Source organism: Electrona antarctica (assembly GCF_951216825.1).
Source record: "Electrona antarctica genome assembly, chromosome: 3".
Classification (NCBI taxonomy): domain Eukaryota; kingdom Metazoa; phylum Chordata; class Actinopteri; order Myctophiformes; family Myctophidae; genus Electrona; species Electrona antarctica.
The window spans coordinates 52,181,038-52,203,656 of record NC_136808.1 but is presented as its reverse complement, the minus strand read 5'-3'; the positions used below and the strand labels follow the sequence as shown (position 1 = coordinate 52,203,656).

The 22,619-nt window shown below is 45.3% G+C and overlaps 1 protein-coding gene across 2 annotated transcripts in view; it reads left to right on the top strand.

Moving 5' to 3' along the window:
• zfhx3b (zinc finger homeobox 3b) overlaps positions 1-22,619 on the top strand; it is a 208,202-nt gene that overhangs the window by 122,240 nt on the left and 63,343 nt on the right. For both annotated transcript variants that reach the window (XM_079496881.1, XM_079496880.1), the window contains exon 5: positions 2,738-2,972. In XM_079496881.1, the coding sequence (XP_079353007.1) occupies positions 2,738-2,972 (235 nt within the window). The remainder of the gene's footprint in view (positions 1-2,737; positions 2,973-22,619) is intronic.

Below are 22,619 nucleotides of genomic sequence, written 5' to 3'. Positions count from 1 at the left end.
ACCTGGGTGAATGGAATACAATTGCCCAGAAAACCCCATAGCAATATTACAATATTACCAGGAAAATTAAACATTAGGAGAAAAGGACAAGAGCATTTCAGGGGGAACATAATATTGTTATGATATATTTTTTCCACCCGACCGGCCTGTCAACACCTGATTCAGAGATAATGTGGTTTAAACGTCTAATGTTTCCATTGCTTTTGCATTTCACAGCCATCTAAACATGTCATGTCGCTGCAGGGCCGGCCAGTTCAGGCTCCTCTTAATGAATCAATTTGTTTTTTTCTCGACCTTTGTCTGAGTGTGGGGGTGGGGTATACATACGTACAGTACATAGATACATATGTGACCAGGTCTGGCAAATAGGCCCTCATCTCGACAAGAGTATGTGTGTGGCCCAGGCGGTGGCGTAACCGTCTGGGCACCCGACTGGTAATCCAGTCGCAGTGTGCCGCGGGTTCGACTCCCGAGCCCGACACGGCCTTTACTGCATGTCTTCCCCCATCTCTCTCCCGTTTCCTGTCAGCCTACTGTCTGTCCCTTCAAAAAACCAATAAAAGGCGTAAGCCGCAAAAAAAATATCTTAAAAAAAAAGAAAAAAAAAGAGTATGTGTGTGTGTATATATGTGACACACATATATATATATATATATGTGTGTGTGCGTGCGTGCGTGCGTGCGTATAATAAACTAGTACATTAAATTAGTAACTAGTAATTAGTTATTTGTATCTGATTGGGTGTTTGCTGTAGGTGTGAAGCATAAATAATGGATGCATGTCCGCGTTGGGCCTCTCATTGCTGCACATTTCTGTCCATTTCTAAATTAATGGGTTGTAATGATTGCTATAGTATATAGTATAGTATATAGTATATATATATATATATATATATATATATATATATATATATACTGTTTATATAGTATATAGTATCAGCTGTAGCTCACGTCTTTTCAGAGACCACTGGTTGATTGAAGAGTTATTCTGTTGCTTTCACACACACCGAAAACCAGCTTCCAATACTTACACGGCATTAGATTTTCTGCGCACGTTACATTCGCTACAACGTATTCTGCATAATAACATTGTTCTAACCTTATTACGCATTGTAACTTTAAACCTAACAGTATGTATGTCGATGTTAAAATTCATATAACAATTTATTATAAATATAATAAATAAAATAAAGCCGACTCATGCAGGCTGGAGGAAATGAAAGGACATTCCTTCCTGACTGGCCCCGGTCCGGACCCTGCATGCCAGGCCGGGTCTTTGTTGAGTCCAGACAGAGAATCAATCTTTCTAATTAGAACAGAAAGAGGAAAATAACTTTTGATGATGGACATTGATCCGCAGCCGCAGAGTTTGATGCGGGAGCGGCACATGACAAGACATGCGAGACAAGTGGCCATGCGGCGCCCTGGCTCCCCTCGTTGTAAACATGCAGAAACAATCAGTGCGATACTGTAGGATAAGTGGTCAATATCGCCGTTGCGCTCGCCGGAGCCGGCCATATTGTGTTGGCCTTGCATCATTGATTGAGCCATGCAGGAGGTAATTAGACTGGAGGCTCTGTGGTGTGAGGAGAGGCCACAGGGGGTGCGGGGTGTCACTATGGGGCGTGACACCGCGCAGGGCGAGCTGCGGGGTGGGCCGCGGGGCGAGCTGCGGGGTGGGCCGCGGGGTGGGCCGCGGGGCTGACGAGTGCCGGAAGAAGTGCTGCGGGTTGACGGGTCAATACGGAGGCTGATTTCCTGTTCGCTGAAGGTTGTCCTCCTGTTGTGGAATGTTCCAGATTGTCCTAGAATGTACCCCCTGCACACACACACGCACGCGCACACGCACACGCACACGCACACCTGACTCTGCACAGCCTGCCTTAGCCCTCTCTCCCTCCGCGGTGGAGCGAGGTAGGATTTGGCTTCGCTGTGATCAATATTTAGCATCCCATGCGTGAAACAGGCAGATGTTTGGAGTTTCCTTTTCAGAGACGGGAGGATTCTGTTGAGTGAAGGGGATCAATGCTCCCTTCCGTCTGCAGCCACTCGGCCCCCCCCCCCCTCCCCCCGAGAGAGACCCCCACGGCCTCTGAAGGGTGGCTGATGTGTGAGTCTCGCCTGCTTCACCCACCCCCCCCACCCCCTCCTCCCCCCCGAGAGAGACCCCCGCGTGCCTCCTCCCCGCCCGCCGCCTCTCCTGTCCTGTTAGCCCACTGATACAGATACTCACGCGGCAGACAAAGTGCGCAGTCCAAACAGTTGTCCTGAAGTGGAAGAGAGACCTGGCTGTTAAACAACGAAACTGTGATTGGGAATTGATTTGTTCATTTGCCAACTGTGTGAGTGAAAGTGATTCGGTCGGTGTGTGTGGTGCCTGCCTAGCCGCTAGCCAGCCTTCTGCCATCTGGAAGGAAGAATAACCCTCTCTCTCTCCCTCTCCCTCTCCCTCTACCTCTCTCTCTCTCTCTCCCTCTCTCTACCTCTCTCTCTCTCTCTCTCTCTCTCTCTCTACCTCTCTCTCTCTACCTCTCTCTCTCTCTCCCTCTCCCTCTCCCTCTACCTCTCTCTCTCTCTCTCCCTCTCTCTACCTCTCTCTCTACCTCTCTCTCTCTCTCTCTCTCTCTCTCTCTCTCTCTCTCTGTGTCTCTACCTCTCTCTCTCTCTCTCTCTCTCTCTCTCTCCCTCTCCCTCTCTCTCTCTCTCTCCCTCTGTGTCTCTCTCTCCTCCTCCCACAGCACCTGCAGCAGCATGACCACTCGGTGGAGGGCGACGCCTGCTACTACCACTGCGTGTTGTGCAACTACTCCACCAAGGCCAAGCTCAATCTGATCCAGCACGTGCGCTCCATGAAGCACCAGCGCAGCGAGAGCCTCAGGAAGCTGCAGCGCCTGCAGAAAGGCTTGCCGGACGAGGAAGAGGAGCTCAGCGCCATCTTCACCATCCGCAAATGCCCCTCGTCGTCGGACACAGGTCAGGACAAGTGGCGGAAGATCGTCTTTGTTTTTGTTGTCTGTTGGCGTGTGTGTGTGTGTGTGTGTGCGTGTGTGCGTGTGCGTTTGCATGTGGGGAGTGGGGGGGGCTCGGTCTCCTATATATACACCTGTTCATCTCGTGGTCTTTCTGTCTGTGGCACTCTTCGTCTCCTCAAAACACCTGCCCTCTCAAACATACCCACACTGCCCTAATATACACACACACACACACACGTGTACACACACACACACACACACACACACACCTGCTTTTTTCAGTCCTGCTCTTGTATTCTCTTTCACTAATAAACTACTGTACATGGTCATATTAGATCCAATTCAGCTGAAGAACATCACAGTAAATTGACAGTCTTTCATGTTGTCTGTGTATTACATTTTGATGGACTCTCAAAATGGCAAGGTTTTGTTAAAAAACATAAAAATACATAACTCTCAATACAGATTAACAAAATGAAGTAAATCCAATTTCACCCCCAACACACACACACACACACACACACACACACACACACACACACACACACACACACACACACACACACACACACACACACACACACACACACACACACACACACATTTTACATGCCAAATGATTATTATTCTGCGTTTGAAGCAGTGGCCCTCTGTCTGCTCTACACAGCAGAAAGTCCTTCCTCTTGCTAGAACCCGCAGGGTCCATTTGGTTGCATTTGTACACTCTCTGGGTGAGATTTGCACTGGGGATTTTTGACTGTGTAATGGGAGCTGGTCGGAGCACTGGCCTGACTCCTGTTCAGTCATTACAGACATATTGTTGAAACACACCATTAATGTCGGACGGGAGGAGGAGGAGGAGGAGGAGGAGGAGGAGGAGGAAGAGGAGAAAGAGGAGGAGGAGGAGGAGGAGGAGGAAGAGGAGGAGGAGGAAGAGGAGGAGCCATTTGGAGCAATAGAACAACAGTAACAAAACGTCTCTGTCCGCTGGAAAGCTCACATCACCAAAACTGTTTCAAGGACATGGAGAAAACATTTAAATAAATAACCTTTGTTTAATGGGTCCAATCATTTAGTCACAAGCTCTTGTTTATACTTGTCATTGATTAAATAGTTATAAAACCCCACAGACAGACTTAACAACTTGGAGATACGAGGTTTCTGCCCAGCAACCAAAAGCAGTCCCACACACACACACACAGCTGCTGCTTCAGCAACAACATGGCTGAAACACACACACACACACACACACACACACACAGCTGCTGCTTCAGCAACAACATGGCTGAAACACACACACACACACACACACACACACACAGCTGCTGCTTCAGCAACAACATGGCTGAAACACACACACACACACACAGCTGCTGCTTCAGCAACAACATGGCTGAAACACTGACACACACACACACACACACACACACACACACACACACACACACACACACACACACACACACACACACACACACACACACACACACACACACACACACAGCTGCTGCTTCAGCAACAACATGGCTGAAACACTGACGCCTCACACACTTCTCATTTGTTCTGGACTGATTAGACGGCGTGGGCTGCGGTCAATTAACAGTCTTTCTTAGCAGAGATTTGGTTTTCTAATCACTTTAACTCCTGTGCCCTGACAAAGGGCCTCTATTGTGTGTATTGTGTGTGTGTGTGTGTGTGTGTGTGTGTGTGTGTGTGTGTGTGTGTGTGTGTGTGTGTGTGTGTGTGTGTGTGTGTGTGTGTGTGTGTGACCACCACTGCCCTAACACACATACACGCACACACGCACACGCACACACGCACGCACAGACACGCACAGGCGCACACAGACGCACACATGCACAATGTGCTCTAGAAAAGAAAAAGAAAAAAAAACAGCCTTGTGAAGACGCTTTGTTCCAGGGAGGCAGGGATAATGAAGCCAGCAGCCGGGAAATTGCGCAAAAGGCAGTCACAGATCTGAAGCAAATCATTAGAGAACATATTTAGCCGAGCAATTAGGGACAATTAAGCTTTCTGCTCGCTGCACTCCAAATATGTTAATGACTACAGTACAGTGGACATGCAAAGGCAAGGAGAAGGGCCATTTAGGTTAAAAGGGTGGGGGGTTGGGGATTTAGCGTTTGCATCTGTTTAGCACAGTAGTTGTGTGGTTTGAAAAATAATCATGTTATATGTACAGTGTAAGATAGATATATACTGTATGTACAGTGTAATATAGATATATACTGTATGTACAGTGTAAGATATATATATACTGTACATACAGATGCATTTTTTGTGCTTTTATTTTTATTCTCTTCTCTAAGCTTTGATGTTTGTTAATGGATGCCCATGTTTGTAAACAAGTCAGTGAATCTAGCTTTAGGTAATGGGCCCCCGCAGTGGGGCTGCGCGTGGGCAGTAAACGCACACACACACACATGTGCACGCACACTATCGCACGCACGCACGCACGCACAGTGTTGCTCTCTTGCTGAGTCACATCAAACTGCCACAATCCTCTACATAACATGGCCAGACCTCATCCACCAGTAAATAACTAACAGACGATAAATATGACAATGATTGACCATTGCTCAAGTTGTCACTGCAGGATGTTGACTGTGTAGGCGCATCGTCTGAATGAATATTGTCTTTGTAAGGGCTTTAGGTGTGATATTTTGGGGTGGTTGTTGCAAAAAATATCAATCTCCAGAATAGCTCACAGTTACCAGTTGAGCATAATAGAGCGTCGAAGTCCCGCCCCCTCGAGAGACCCGGAAAATAAATCCCGTTCATTTTCCTCATAGACTTTTCAGAATGTATTTATTTAAAGGCCTTATAAGCGTTGTACAAAGCCAACTCTTGTCGTGACAAATCATGACAACAAACACAATTTTTCGGGCTGAACAAATAATTACAAAGAATAAGAAAACGGCAGGTTACAACACTTTTGTTGTTGTTTTTCTTCTTTGTAATCATTTGTTTGGTCCAAAATATTGTGTTTGTTGTCATGATTTGTCACGACAAGAGTTGGCTTTGTACGACGCTTATAAGGTCTTTAAATAAATACGTTTTGAAATGTCTATCGGAAAAATGCATTGGGAACTATTTCCTGGGCCTGGCGTCGTCATGAAAGGGGGTGGGACTGCGACGCTCTATTGCTCAACTAGATATTGTTGTCCAGGGGTTAACTTATTACTGGTCCATATCCATGATTGTGAACGATTAGTTTTTCCACTCATAAGCAGTGAAGACACACTGGTCTGCTCAGTCAGTACACACAGCCACTGGTCTGCTCAGTAGCTGGATGCTATTGCACATGGAAGCTCCCTGTAGCTGTACTGTAGGTGCCAGCATCCTCTACCCACTCTGCCAGGGCAAAGGAAACAAAAAACAAAAAACCGGGCACAGCCAAGGGTAGTTGGACTGCCTCCTATATCCCCTTTAAAAGCCTGGGCCAAGTTTCCTCACTCCTCTGCCCTTTCAACCCCCCTCTCCCCCCCTCAAATTTATTTTTTTAAAGGTCCGTTAAATGAAATGAAGTGTGTAATAAAGAATGTCAGCCTTTTTCTTCCCATTTGAGCATCTTGATCGAATTACGCTGATAATGAACATACCTCTTCATCAGGGAGCATTAACGTTGGAAGTTTCTAGCTCCACCCCATTTCTCCCAAACTCCCCCCCCCCCTCTCTCCTGTCCCAGCACCATCCACTGCCCCGGTGTACCTCAGGCCCCCGCCAGCGCCTCCGGGGCTGGACCCGTTCCCTCTCAGTGTAATATTTAATTTCCTCCCCGCTAGCTCTTCTGAGGCACAGGGCTCTTTTTTGTGGTCAAGGCAGAGTTGCTAAAGTGGTGGAAGGTTCCCCAGCTTGTTAAAACAAAGTTGGCCCTGGATTTCTGGGTCAGCTAGACAGTAATTCCCCAGCCTGCTGCTGCTGTGAGCCAGCGAGCAGAGCACGGCTGCACGGTGTTAGGTGCTGCGATACAAGCCTGCGGTCCCAGTAGGCCCTCCTGCGCTAACCGTAACCCCATGAGAGCAGAGGGTCCCTCCTGTCACAGACTGCTCACGTCATACAGAGACGACACCAGACAACTGTAACATGGCTGTCTTGTCACTTAACAACTTAAGCCTATGTACTATACTTAGTTCTACAACAAATAGTGAAAATAGCAGATCCAACAACATTGTGCTTGTTTTTTTTTGCTATTGCGAATTGTCTACATTGTTTGAAACATCTAGCCTATAATGACATCGCCCAAAATAGAGACACCAGGGTTAATGTGGTTAAAAGAAAAAAGAACCCAGAGTATTCCTCCAGTGAGTCTCGCGTTGTTGATCTTGCGTAATTGACATAATGACGATGGAATGACAGCGGGGAGGATTCCAAACGGGTCTGTGTAATCACACTGTACACAGTCAAATTTAATTAAATGAACGCTCCATATTTTACTGTGCGGCTAGATGCTATAGTGACTAGAAAACAGAGGCAGGTACAGTAGGATATGGTCTTAGTGGTTGTACAGTATAGCACCGTCTCTCCCCTGAGGTTGCAGTGTCCACGGAGAGCTATAGGGCAGCGGAGATGAATATGCCTTCCAATTAGATCACGCATAGGGATAAAAAGCATGCATTGTTTTAATTCCCGCCCCCGCTGAAAAAAAGTGCTGCTTAAGCATGTTGCTCTGTGGCTTGGCCTCCATTTGTCTTCTTTAACCCTTTCCCTTGGGGTGGGGGTGGGCGATACAAAGGGAGGCCTCAGTGGGACCCTGCTCCCTACACAGCTGCCCCGTACGGGGAGGGAGGCCACTCCACCGAGCCTAATACTGACCTGAACCAACACGCTGCACCATGCAGCGTTACAGTTGACACGATACTGCCCAGAAAGTCAGAATGCAGTAAGTACGTGTTTGGACACAGCGACTTATTTGTGTATGCCAAAAGTCAAATTAGCCTTCGTGATTGTGGGGGATAAACAATTACCTCAAAAACATACAGTATTTACAATTTGTGTAATATATCACTTTTTTGCCGATATCTCATTTGGCTGACCAGTTGGAACACTTTTAAACCCATTATCGGCAAAATAAATCCCGTAGTTACCGGCCGCACGTTGGCTTTGTAGGGCAGTGTAGTGGTCCTACACAGAGATAAAGCAAAGAACAGATACTCGGGTTACAAGTTCGTATATGTGCGTGTGGCCATGTGTGTGTGTGTGAGAGAGAGAGAGAGAGAGAGAGAGAGGAGAGAGAAGAGAGAGAGAGAGAGAGAGAGACAGAGAGAGAGAGAGAGAGAGAGAGAGAGAGAGAGAGAGAGAGAGTAAGAGAGGAGATATCCATACTATCTTTAACCAAATGAACCCTAGGGTCCCAATTATGGGCATGTCATTAAAAACGGAAAACACAAATAGAAGATCCACAGAAGCTGGCGAGGGGAGGAAGACCCCTGGGGGACCCCTGGGTTTACGTGGTGAAGGGCCCAAATGTCTCTTACAACTATTGAATCCCATGTGTTTGCTTGTGAAGATTCTTTATGTCAGGAGGTTAGAGGTTAGTATTGGTTAGGCTAAGGGTTGATGTTAGGGTTTAGGGTTGAAGGTGTAGTGGTGGACTCTAGATTTAGGGTCAGGTTATAAATAGTGAGGGTAGCTATAACTCATCGGCATGTCTTTGATAAACAGCACATGGGTGTGTGTCTGACAGTGTGAGTGTGTGTGTGTGTGTGTGTGGGGGGGGGGGGGGTGGGGGGGCAAGGTTTGGGGAGCTTGTGTGTGTGACAGCTCACATGACACTTGAGCGTATTATGATGACACTATTTCCTATGAGTGATGTTCACCAGGGCATAAAGCTCAATGACACATTGGGGTTTCTCATTTCAAAACGGTTAATGGCACTAAAGTTATTTTTTGAACACAGAGCAGAATGAGATCATGCCTCCAAAAAGGGCAAAGTTAAATAGCACCGCGGGGTGTATGCCCTTCTGACAATAAAAGTAAGACCCTGGTGGAGGCGAGGAGCAGAGCAGGGACATGGAAGAAGAGTTGTTTGAGTCGGGGTGTGTGTGTGTGTGTGTGTGAGAATGTGATATTTGTGTGTGTGTGCGTGCAGTGTGTTTGTGAATTTGTGAGTACAGAGAGAGAGAGAGATGTGCGTGTGCGGGAGCGTGGGAGCGTGCGTGCGTGCGTGCGTGCGTGCGTGCGTGCGTGCGTGCGTGCGTGCGTGCGTGCGTGCGTGCGTGCGTGCGTGCGTGCGTGCGTGTATGAAGCTGACGGTGTGGATTAGCCCCTGCTGTAAATCTGCCTCAGTCACAGATGGCAGAGCCTTGATCGCTGGCCTGTGACGGCTTGGCTTCCATCACAGGAGGAAATCCTTGTCTGTGAGCCTGGGAGGCAAGAAGGGTGGAGGCTAGGGGTTCTGGGGCCGCCTGGTCAGTCACCAGGCAGCCCTGTCTGCTGTCTGTCTGGGCACAGAGTCCTGGGACGCCAGGGGCGACGGCTGGTTAGGCCGTCGGGTTATCACTGAGTGATTCTGCGGTTGTCAGGTCCCACCAAACACACCCGAGATCCCAGAACCGTAGAGTCCAATCATCAGCAGTTCTGTTAATGACCAGTTTGGGGAAAGTGGGCAGTGGTGCTGCTGTGTACGATACATTGTTAAATGGAAATCAGACCAAAGGATGCATACAAATTACTCCATAATGGTGGAGGCACAATTTGAAACCCACAGCTTGTTTCACTAAAAGGGGTGCACTTTCAGGGTCACACACTTAATAGCAAGGCTTGTCCTGACAACAGAGGCAAGAGGCACTGACTCTCCATGCCTCATGCATAATTCCAATGGCCCCCCCCCATTTGGTTTTTAAATAGGCTAAATACATAAAATAAGTACATACTGTATTATTCATAAATAAAATAAAAGCATGGAAGAGCTGTGCACATATAGAAAAATCACACCCGTGTGAACTGAGTGGTGTAAGGTTTTATATAGCATGATCAGCTCTGATCTGACGTAATGAAATCACACCCGGATGTGATTTCACAACTGGCTTTTTTTGTGCAGAGAAAATGAGCATGGTTGCTACGGTCATCCAGTTCACCCGGGTGTGATTTAATTACGTCAGAAATTATTTTGAACATAGCAACCATGCTCATTTTTTCTGCACACAAAAGCCAGTTGTAGGAGTGGTTTACACCACTCAAAAATGTGCTATAAAAGCCAAAATGCAGAGTACTCATTTCTCTATGATTTTTTGGGGATCCGCGCGCAATTCCCGGCCCACATCAGAAGGGGAAGGGACGAGGATCTACAACCTCGCCCCCTCCAATTACTTTATATATCACTCTGGGCTCTGGGGCTCTTTCATGCCCCCCCCCCCCCCGCTATCTCCCACCTAGCGATGGCTGACATGGCTGAGCTAACGTTTACAGAAGCCAGGTAAAAGCAGGGCTGAGCTGAGCCACGCTCAGAGTGTGTGCAGGGGCCTTAGATCCAGCCTCATGCTCCCACAGGCAGGAGCACCAGCAGACGGCAGCCATTTCTGGAATGTCCTTCTTTATTCATGCTTGTTAAAATGCAAAGTAAACCTTCTCAGAAACAGGATATTGTAGCCTCTAACCACCAGACCCCTTCCCTTCCCTCCATGCCATATTATGGCCAATCTGAAAGTAAGTTGCATGGACAGACAGTGCTGCAATGCGCTTTTAATAAAGACTGTTATTGCCCTGGTTGATGCAGAATGGATATGGAGGGTGCGGCCTGCCCAGGCCTGGATGATGAGGGCCCCTGGGGGCCCACAACCCAGTCAGGCTCCTGTCAGACGCCTGCCCTCTAATCCCCGGCCGAAGGGCATCGTGGCAGCATAGGAAATTGTTTGCTGTCCACAGAACGTGGCAGGAATTTCATAAATACGTTACTTTTCATTTTGAAAATATTAGAGAAGGCTAGACATTTATTAAAAAAAGCCAAAATGATGGCTTTATAGATTTTTCCAGTTGTACCGTGGCATTCATATGACCCTCGTGTCCTAACTCATACAAGGAAGCCTTTCCTTTCCCCTGCACTCTGTTTTATAGATGGCCACTGTATGAATTCCTCCGCTGGCTCATCCTGCAATAGCAAATTGACCAGAAAGCCACCATTCTATTCTGGGATAGGCTATGAATCAAAACGGCTTAGGTCCAGCTTCTCCTGACAGGACCCCAGCGCTGTAAAAAACGGGATAGCTCTGGCCCCTGGCTGACAGGTGAACAGAGTCTGCGTCTCATTGTGCCAGCCTGCCCGATAGATTTGGCCCATAGGACGGTGGCAGCAGCACCAGCGTCAGCGTGGAGACAGGACGGAGAGAGAGAGGGGGTGAGAGGCTGAGAGCACGCTCCAGGTCAGTGATGAATTAGATGAAGAAGATCTTGGGCAAGGGAAGACAAATGGACTGGGTCTTTTATTACCGTCCAAAAATTCACTTGGAGCGGGCTACAGTAGCTGACAGAAGTAGAGTCCATCCACATTAGGACCCTAACACACACAGCTTTTTGCTCGGCGATATTTGTCTACGGTGTGATCCGTGTGGTGTCGTGCACTCTGTTTGCGCTTTCAGTGTCACTTCTGGCACGTGGGTGCAAATGTGAACTCGATTTTATTTTGCACGCCCATAAATGAGCACACACATAGGTGTCCGTGAATGGAGCGTCGGGCGGTGCATGGGTGCGAGAGGCTCTCTCTTGTCATCGAGCCCATTTTCAGTTCTTTATCCCCCCCGCCCCCGCCCACACCCCCAACCGACGAGGTGCAGGCACGGGCCGCCAGGAGAGAGAGAGGAGCCCGGCGGCACATTATAATATTGGTTTCCCTCGCTCTCGTCATTACCAGACACTCTCCTTGAAAGCTGATCCAAAAGATAGACAGTCCATCAGGAGACAGTCATCTCATTTGTACTTACTAAACGTGTTAATGAGTTCTATTTTCAGGCCCGGAGGCTTTGCTCCTGGATATTGGAGTCGAAGAGGTGGTGATGGTTTGCGCGGGGTGCCGGGTTGCAGGCTCGGGAGCGGTCGTGATAGGAGGGGAACGGGGGTAATGCAGCAGACCTGCTGACCCTCATGTCACTCATTCAGAGTGACCACAGCCTCCATAGGGGCTGTCATTCACGGCTGAGGTCAGGAAGTCTGTGGTTGCAGACAGGGGAAGAGAGAATAGATTAGGTGACGAAGAGAGAATGGTTTTGATGGGTTTGAACGGCGTTGGTAGCTACTGTCTTATTATTCTTAGTGTTTTTGATGAGGGAGAAAACACTCTCTGTCTCAAAAACAGGTTGAGACAGAGAGGCCTGAGCTAATCTTTTCTTGTGTTATTTCAGGAAATATAATTTCTTTGAACAGTGACTTAACTGTGGATTTTTTTTTTTACACACCTAAATAATTTATTTGAGTTCAGTCTAAGTTGAATGGAAAATGTTCTCTACAACTTGGCTGGTTCTGCTAATGGGATTATAGAGGAACTAATTTGTGGCAGCCATTTTGTTTTGATTTAGAGGAATACTGTCCCTGTAAATGTTAGCCTGATGTCTAGCGTGACTCTTATCAGTGTTTATAATCATGAAACAGACCCATAACAACACGTTAAATGTATACCGTATTTAAAAAATCATGCTTAAAGTGCACATAACTCACTATGTGATTGTGATCATAGTTCGTCTGATGGTAATGTTTGGTATGTGTTTCTTAGAGCTTTCTGCATACAGTATGACTAGCTTGACTCGCCTCGAGGCACAGATTAAGATCTGACACACCCAGCATGTTCTGATCTATGATATTGATTGTAATGCAAGTGTTGGCCAGGTTGTCTAAGAACAACAACGCATAAACAACTAAAGACTCCACAATGGCTTCACGTTGGTATGTTTCTTTTAGTGTTGGCAGCGCATTCTTTTAGTTGTTGTCAGAACGGAGGCAGTTCAATTTGCCCATAGCAGGCAACATGAGAGACGCAGTGGGGCAAAAGTTTGGGAACTATTGAATCGAGGCAGGGAAAGTTTTATTTAAGTGGTTTTTAATAAAGCTGTTTGTGCCCCCCTGGAGAGAGTTGCTGGATCAAAGGGCATGATCGGCACTATGGATGAGATCTAAGTGGAGAAGATCAGCCTCGCTGACAGCAGAACAAAACCAGAGACTGAAGGATGCCCTCTGTAGCAGCATGCTGCCCTCGCACTCTGAGGGCCTTTAGAATAAAGGCAGATGATACAAACAACACATGCTGAAAAAGCCCAGATGTTACCATTCATTATTCATTTTATGAGAGATACAGTAGGAATGACTGGCGGACAGAAGTGTGTGCATGCGTGCATGTGTCTGTGTGTGCATTCAGTATTTACATGTGCATCTATGTTTGGCAGGGGTTATTTGTAGAATATTTGCACACACTGTAGGCACACATGCACACATACTGAATGTGGTTGTGCAAGTATCAGTACCCATAGCCATACACGGTTTCAGTTTTCAGCACATTAGCAAGAAGAGTCCCCATCATACCACTCCCAAACTGTCATCCCAATTATTTTGTGCATGTCATAATAGGTGAACATTTCCCAAAAAAAATCCCCAACATTTCTAAACATTTTTAAAATAAAATAGCAGATCTACAAGTTCACAACTTGTGGCAGACTACCTGCCAAGCTTATTGTAAATTGGATATTTTCCGCCTTATGAAGAAGTATATAAGGCTTAAAGGATCTAGCAGTCAGATGGATGACAGCGATGAGGAACCTTGTTAACATTGTCTTGTGGGCCTGTCTGAACAGCAGCCATTGATTCTTCATCAGTCATTACAGGTTGGTGGCTGCTGTGTGTGACATCAGAGGTGGAGTCCACAGAGCGACAATAGGCTCTGTGCATAACTGCAGCCCCGGGTTTCCCCACGGTGGCATACCTGGTTCCGTTTCAGTTTCCCATAGCAACGTTTGATTGTTGCAGCAGCATGATTTGAACCAGAAACACATGTAGCCTACTATATATGACTCCTTCAGATTCGTTTCCGATTAAAATCTGCTGCCGTGCCAATCACGCATTGCTATGCAAGCATTGCTATGCATTGCTATGCTTGATTGACAAAGCCAAGACTACATTTATGCACAGAGCCGAGTGGTGCCTGACAATCCACTGGATGTCTCAACTATTGGCATTTATCTCCTGCACTGACAGGTTGGGTACCAGCCACACACACACACACACACACACACACACACACACACACACACACACACACACACACACACACACACACACACACACACACACACACACACACACAGCCACACACACACACACACACACACACACACACACACACACACACACACACACACACACACACACACACACACACACACACACACACACACACACACACACACACAGGACTAACATGCTCATATAGGGCTGCCATTGATCAGAGAACACCTTGGGGTCACGACCTCTGCCTCTGCAGACTTGCTGGGAATCTCTTTATGAAATTGAAACAAAATGGCACCGTCATGTGGATCAATATTATTAAGATAAGACAGAGCACAGTCTGGTGGCAACTGCCTGGACTAGACAGGGATGTTCGTGTGAAGGCACTGTTTGTTGTAGAAGGGAAGTCTGGTTCTGAACGCAGTCATGCCCACAGTCTGACTCTGTTGAACCAGATGTCAAGCCTTTTTCTGCTCAGCCACCATCTGAGACAAAATGGTATTTGTTTTTGACAAACTTGGACATTCCTACTGTTTGACTGGGTCAGATTTATGGTGTCCCTCCTGGTCCAATGGAAGGCATGGCTATCACAGTGTCTCTTTGTATGGCTAGACCCACTGTTCTGTTCTGTTCTGTCCTTGCTATTTTACTAGCTGCCTCCGGACACATTCCCCCTACAGCCTGTTTAGATGGGCTGGCTGGCTCTACTGATGGATGATATTTAGCTAAGAGAAAATGAGAAAAGAGTGGCCAAGCGTTTAGCATTGTAAATGAACATGAATGGTGAGGCTTCACACAGCAAAGCAGATTTTAAAACAGAAATTAACATTTTGCTTGCAGCAACTCTGAGGATCTAAGACATTTAACATACAGTAAGGACTCTGATGGAATAATGAACGTTAAATTCTCATATAATGGCAACATAGCCTCGCGTCTCCAGTGTAGCATTCGGCGACAGCCAATTGACAGCTTTATTACTTTGCTGTTGCCGCTTGGCTAGTGCTTTGTCATCATCCTGTGGACCTGGGAGGGTGAAGGGGGATCCAACAACATCCCTATTTCATCAATACCACTTCATGTTAGCTAAGTATTTTTAAGAATATGTAAAATGTCTTCCGTCTGCCCAATCTACAGTCTACGGTACTTAACCACTTCAATCCTAGTATATATATACTTCATTGACAGTAGTCCCCCAGGAGTCTATGCTATGCCCCTTCCTTGTTTCCCTCTACACCAAATATATTCACTGAAAATAGCAGACAAGCTCCAAAAGTGATGTGTTGTGAATGTGATGAGCTTGTAGATCTGCTACGTTGACCAAATGTTCACCCCAGAATATAAGGGCAATAGGGTTCATGTGGTTAAAATAAACTGTTGTATATGCAAGTGCAAAAGGTGCACTGGTAGATGACCAGTTGCCATCAGGCCCATGTTGCATGTTGTCTCACCTCTCTCTAATCATCAACCAAAGAAAACAGACAAAAACAGGCAAAGAACTAGAGCTGGCATCACTGGATGCTGCTTCTATGTGTTGGTGTCTCATGTGTGGTTTATGTGGCAAAGATGTATATAAGGCACTCTGATCTAACTGTATTGAAGAGCTGGTTTTGTTAGTGAGTTTTATTCTGCTCATACGAAGAAACTATTGAGATAAAGTCTGTTTTCATAATTTCCCATTGTCCTTGTTTAACACATTGCCTATAAAATAGTTACCGCATATGCATATCATTGGCTGATGATTTCCAAATCCTGCAGCGGTTTTCGAGCCTTTTATCGTTTGGCAGGGTTAGTTGTTGACCCCCCGTGTTATGTAAAGCACTTTTGTTTTTAGTTTAAAACTGAATTTAAATGACATGAAGAGCAACAGGAGAGAGAGAAGGAAAATATGTTGGAAACAGCAGAAAAACCCACCCTGACCAATTTTAAGCATTAAGATGAATAATCCACTGTTTAGAAAGCAAGCAAAGGTCAATTTTCATGCTACTTGCTCAGTAAGCATACAGGAGAGCCCAGCGTATCGAGTCAATTCAGCTGCATTGCACAGTCAAGAGGAAAGGACACGCAATTTCGGGCCCTCTTTAGAGTTGTGCCGCTTTGCTCGACCAAGTGCTGCTATAAAAAGATTTTCTCCTTTTCTTTCCTCTCCTCTCAGGAGGCTGATGGTCTCATGTACTTATCTTTTTAAGTTTTAATTTTGTACTATCTGTGATATTATAGGTGGACTCTGGTTATGCTTAAGAGCTGATTATGCATAATCTACTGTATATCCTCCATCCTATGATGGAGTCACATGCAGAAAAAGCTAATCTACAAGCTCACAACCCATTGCATCAAATCAGGCTTTAGAAATACATGTTGTTATTATGAATTAGATGGTAGACCAGTGGCTGATTGCGAAGAACGGTTCATACCACGTTCTGATTTGCATCTTCTTTTTTCTCCAAGTAATTGCTCTTGGGAAAGGAATCAGTACTTACTAAGTAATTGAACTATAATTGCATTATGTCTCTCACTGTCTGTAGCAGACTATTTTTACAGCATCTTGGTTGATTATTGCCAGGCTTTGAACAAGGCTAGCTAGTTGCTAATGCAGGTGAAATCAACAACTGCTGCAGGGCACTGTTCACCTGTAGTTTATCATTTATTGGTGCTGAAAATGAAATAAGGAAGGGCCCAGTGCACCTTTGCAAAGTTCCTTAAAGCACTGACCTATTGTCTTGTGAGTGACCTTATATGTGGGGGAGGTGTGTGACTGTGTGTGACGTTATATTATTTGTGACCATCTGAATATTAAAATGGGGAAAAATGTTGTCTGGGGGGGATTGGGATGAATTATATGCTGCGTGTTCTCATCACATTTGAGATAGGTTTGTCATAAATAATTGGCAAAACAATCACTATTAAAAATGAATTGCTCAATAATAACAATAATTAAAAAATAAAAAACTGCCAGACTAGAAAGTGCTGATGCAAGCCGTCCATTTCACCACAACAACATCTGAACATTAGCCCTGCTGTGGGGAATATTAACACGTAGTATTTGTCTAGTGATCGGGTGTTTTGGAAATGAGCTACTCCCGTGTATATGTTGAATATTTCAAGCACTTGAGAAGGTTGAGACAGGGCACATATTTGTGTGAGACATGCAGAATCGTGAACACAGTGCAGGTGTTTGAATCCATATCGCAGGTCGTTGTCAATCTACCAGACAGACCAGCAGTGCAAAACGCACTAGTTTTGTTACAGTACTAGCATATACGTATCACTGGTTCTCAACGTGGGGTTCCGGGAGCGGGGACCCCCCCGGGGGTCCTTGAGTGATTTCTAGCTATCATTCATAGTTATAACTAGGAACCAAATGGCTCCTTATACGGGTCTGTACATTTCAGAATCTACAAATTGCTCTCAAAGCAAAATGTACTTTGAGAATTTTACAGTGGGGTCCCGGTCAGAGACATTGTATCAAATGGGGGTCCGTCCTAATGCATATCACACCGGGGGTCCTTCAAATTAAGAATGTTGAGCATTACTGGCATATATTATGGCAAAGCCAGAATTAGGGAAAACTGGACTCTGGGTTTTTGTTATGTTAAAAGGGTCCAGAGAATCTAATTGGGCGGGGGAGAGTCACCGCCACGGCCATGTCTCCTTTGTTTAAGGGCCCTCTGCAGTCACTTTGCAGGACTCTTTGTGCAGCAACCACAAAAGCATTAGTTTTTGCTCCTGGGCTCTGGGGCTCTTCTATTCTCTGTCTCTCTGTGCAGTCAGCTCCTGTCCGTTCCACTCTGTCTCCACGCTCCACTTCCACACTCCACTTCCACGCTTCACTTCCACCCTCCACCATGCTCAGGAAGGGGCACCGCAAAGATATACCCCCCCAATCACATCACCTCAGTCACTCCCCTTTCCAGGACCATCTTATCCCCATCAAAAAGAGGAAAAAAAGTGACGGCACCTTTTTTCATGCTTTGTCTGCATCTATTGCCCCCTACACCAACCCCCCCCACCCAACGGTTTCTGTATATATTCTGTATATATATCTGCATGTGTCTGTTATCTGATTTCATGAAGCCAGTCATTTAATGAGAAATTATTGGAATTGATTGCTCAGTAAGTTAAGAGCTAGTCTTGCCACAAGGGCTTGCAAGGAAAGATTTGCATCATATAGTAGTCGTTGAATGACTACTTTGAATTGAATTGCAGAAATGTATTAATTTTATTTTACTTTTATTATTAAAAAACAACTCTTGGTAGATACACTATGGTATTTCGACGGATAAAATTGATAAATCTGTACAGCCTTTGTATGTCTTGTAGTTGTGTCAGTAGTTTTGACTGTGCCCCAATATGATTCAAGGAGATGGTAGAGTCTGTGTTCTTTGATCTAAAGATTGGAACCATTTTGTAATTGAATAGACCTACTTGAGTCATTCCATAAATAAGTGTTATGATAATGATATCTACTCTAAACCAACTCTGTGCAATTTAGGTTGTGACTGATGACCCAGTCTCCCCAATGTATTTTTAATTAATGAATTAATTAATGAATTAATTCATTGATTGATTAATTAGTTATTACTTAACAATGTGAACAATACATTTATTAAATTACAGAATAATCATTTGGTAAATCTATGTACATGGACAACAGCTGGATTAAAGTTGGCTTATTGTGAGGCCACTGAGTGACAGCCTGCAGGTTATATCCTGCACCATCAATGTGCAAATTGAATAACGACTAACCTTGTCATATTTAGTGCACTGTTAATGGCTCTCTGCCTTGTGAAGGTGTAATCATGCGTGATAAAAACCGGGCCCAAGTTACTAAGCTACGAGCAATCTTGTGTGCATTAAAATGTCCTTTTTTTGTTGCAAAGGTCATTCATAACTTGGTCGCGTTGTTGATGTACAGTGAGAGATATTGATTGATTAATGCATTAAGTGCTCAGAATCCATTTGGCTCTGTGAGAGAGAATGGAGAGAAGACTTGCACTCTCTCTCACTCACTATATATTTTCACCTCTCCGTTGTTCGAAGGGCATCATTTTTTTTCTGATGGGCAAAGTTTAAGGGACAAAAGCCTAGATTTCTGCCAAGTACATTCAAAAGAACATTGATTATCATCAGTGTCAGTTGAATTACTCTAAAAGGCTTGCTAAAGAGAATGCTCCTATATTAACCCCCCGTTTCTTCTGATAGAAGAAAGAAAAAAAAGAAACAGTCCACACCTATGAGAAAATGCGAATAGATCTGAACATATGGAAAAGATTTACTGTCTTCTGTGTGCTTTACTTCAAAGATAGCTAAATGATTTATAATAATGTATAGCTAGCTAAGAGTTATGCTCTCTATTGGTTATTTCTGTAATTGTGTCTGCCATTCATTTGAATAACAGCACCTCAACATTGACCATTAAATCCAGTAATGTCACAGAGTATTATTTTAAGGAGTTCAACTTCACCACTGCTGAGCTTCCTTTGTCCGTCCGTAGATTGAATCAGAGAGACGGTTGGATATGCTCTACTCCAATCTCTGCATGGCTCCTTGGGATGGCTTTAAAAGCCTTTGAGGGGTCAGGGTCATGGGGTTACTACCTTAACACTCGGTGACAAGGAATAGGAGACCTTTCCTGGCCGGGCCCCCAGCAGGGAAGCCTGTGAAAGGGGCCAGAGAGTCGGTTGTTCCCCAAAGAAACATGGGCCGCATTAGGGATTCATAACAGAGTGTGCCATCTTCTGCACCTTTCATCTCCACCAGGGGCAGCTCCATTAGGATCTTTTATCTTTTGCTGATGGCTGCTCTTGATAATGGGGCTGCCGAGAAAAGACCCAAAAACTAAAGACTCAACTCTGACACGTTTCTTTCTTCCAGTGGAGTAGCGCACCACTCCATCTTCGCTGACAAACTGCCTAAAAAACTATAGACATGCCATATTGTTTATGATTTGTGGATATCTTTCATGATTTGAATCCCTTTGGATCTATTTTGTAGTGTGATGTGGTTGGACTGCTTCCAATCCTTGCCATAGAGTAGATGGAACCAAACAGCCTCTTCATGTCCCTCCTCCTCCTCGCCATCCTGCTAGAATGTGTTTTGCGGCTAATGTTGATACAGTGATGATAACCATAGGATCTTTAACATTAATTCTACCTGCAAATGCTTGTGCATACTGCCTGTCTACCCCCCTCTGCCGCCTACATGATGGGTAATGGTTTTTAAGGTGGAGGAATTGAGAAATATTTGAATTAGTCTGCTAATGCTGCCATGAAATTGCATTAATGCAATCACATGCAAAGCCTCTCTTGGAAACTTTTGCTTTTGGGTGGGAAAAACACAATCGCATAATGGTACAGTAATTCATGCAGGCCAAGTTTTTTTTCCAAATGTTATAGTAATTATGAAAAATATTCGTACTTTCCCCTACAACGCTGCAGCAGAGCAAATCTCATTTCCAAGGCAAAGCAGGAAAAGAACACACTGAATAATCATTGTGTTTAATGCTCTGGTCATAATCCCAGGTTTTATGATGGTTTTCTAATGATTTTCTAATGATGTTAAATATTAGTAGAGAGTACAGCCATAATTTGAACGCAGCAGTCGTTTTTTCCCCTTCCCCTCAGCGCTCTATCAGCACACCCGATTGCAACTGCAATGAATATTGCGGCGGGAATGAGATTTAACCCATTCAGGCCTGACGTCGAAATTAAAAAAAAAAAGTTTTCTAAATCATGACAATTTTCGGAAAGATTTGAGGCACATTTTAACGATTTTTCAAAAAATTATTGAAACATTTTTCAAAAAGTATTGAAATTATTTTCAAAAATTATTGAATTTTTTTTCAAAAAATATTGAAAAATAGCAGATCTACAAGCTCATAGCGCGCCACCGAGTGGCGCGCTATGAACTTGTAGGTCTGCTATTTTTCAATAGCTAAATTATAACATAATGTTTAAAACGCTAACGCTAACGTGACATGGATGCGTTCCAGGTCTCAATGGATTAAGGGCCATCCCTTTCGGTGTTTTATTTTGCTGTCTCCCTGTCTGCCATAAATCCTCATTGCTGCGCGCTTGAAGTCTCCGCCCTCGCCCCGCACTCCCCAGGTGGGAATACGATTAGGTGCAGGGGCCATTTCATTCAGTGCCACTGTCCGTCCACCGCAGTCATTCGTAAAAAAAAAAAAGAAAACACCGGAGCAAACCGGAGCCCCAGTGGAGAAAACACTACAGTGGGCTCCTGGGAAATAAAAAACAAGGCAAGAGGAGGGCAAAGAGGGAGAGAGAAATAGTGGAAAGACGGCAGGAGGAGGCAGAGAGAAAAAAAAAGGCAGAATTGCTATCAAGCGAGATCCAAGCTGGGTCCCTGATGAGTGACAATGCAGAGCAAAATATGTATTGAAGACAAAGGCTTTGTCTCCTTCCTGGGCCTCTTCAATGAATTACACCCCACCCCCACACCCCCAGCTTTTTTAATTAAATGGCCGCGGCTCCATCTCTCTATCCGTAGCTCCCCATTACAGAGGCTAGATAAGGGATTGCTATCTGTAGCATGTTAAGAAAGGCTGCTGGGCAGCCAAGCCTCATGAAATTTGTCACAAGATCTCATTTTCCTCATTGCCAGACGTGATGCTTATAATTGATGTGGAGGCACTAGTAATTTATTGGCCGTCCGCAATTATCATCCCCTACTAGCAGGGGGATGTGACTGCAATTTATAAGTGTGTGTGTGTGTGTGTGTGTGTGTGTGTGTGTGTGTGTGTGTGTGTGTGTGTGTGTGTGTGTGTGTGTGTGTGTGTGTGTGTGTGTGTGTGTGTGTGTGTGTGTGGCTGTGTGTGGCTGGAGGGAGGGAGGTGGGTGTTTGACATTGGCTGAAAAAAAAAAATCACATTTATTTTTTTATCATATAATTGTGTGTGTGTGTGTGTGTGTGTGGGGGGGGGGGGGTGTGTCAGTGTTTGTGCGCGTGCATGTGTGCGCGCATGTGTGCATGCATGCGCCATGTTCACTTTAGGATGCAAATTGATGGCAGGCCCCATATCATAAACAATATGTGGGCTGTAATGCAGGCGTGTTGAGTTGCCACGGCTGTCAGTGCGCCAGCTGGACTTTCACACACAGCCGGGGGATGGGAGGCCAAGCGGGGTCCAGGGTGGGGGGGGGGGGGGGGGTCAGGTTGGGGTGTGGGGTGTTCGGGGGGCTGGTGCTGCAGCCCTTTGTCCAGATAGCTTCATGTCTATATGTCTCTTCATATCTTCAGGGTTTGTCTCAACTTAAACATACATATCACACTGCAAAATGAACGCTCACGGGTCCAGTTGGTTCCATTTTGTACACTCTCAGAGTTAAGTTAAAACGAAGGATTTTACTGTGTGTCATGTAGAGAACTATTACATTTTTTAATACCAGAGAGGATTAGACTAACTCTC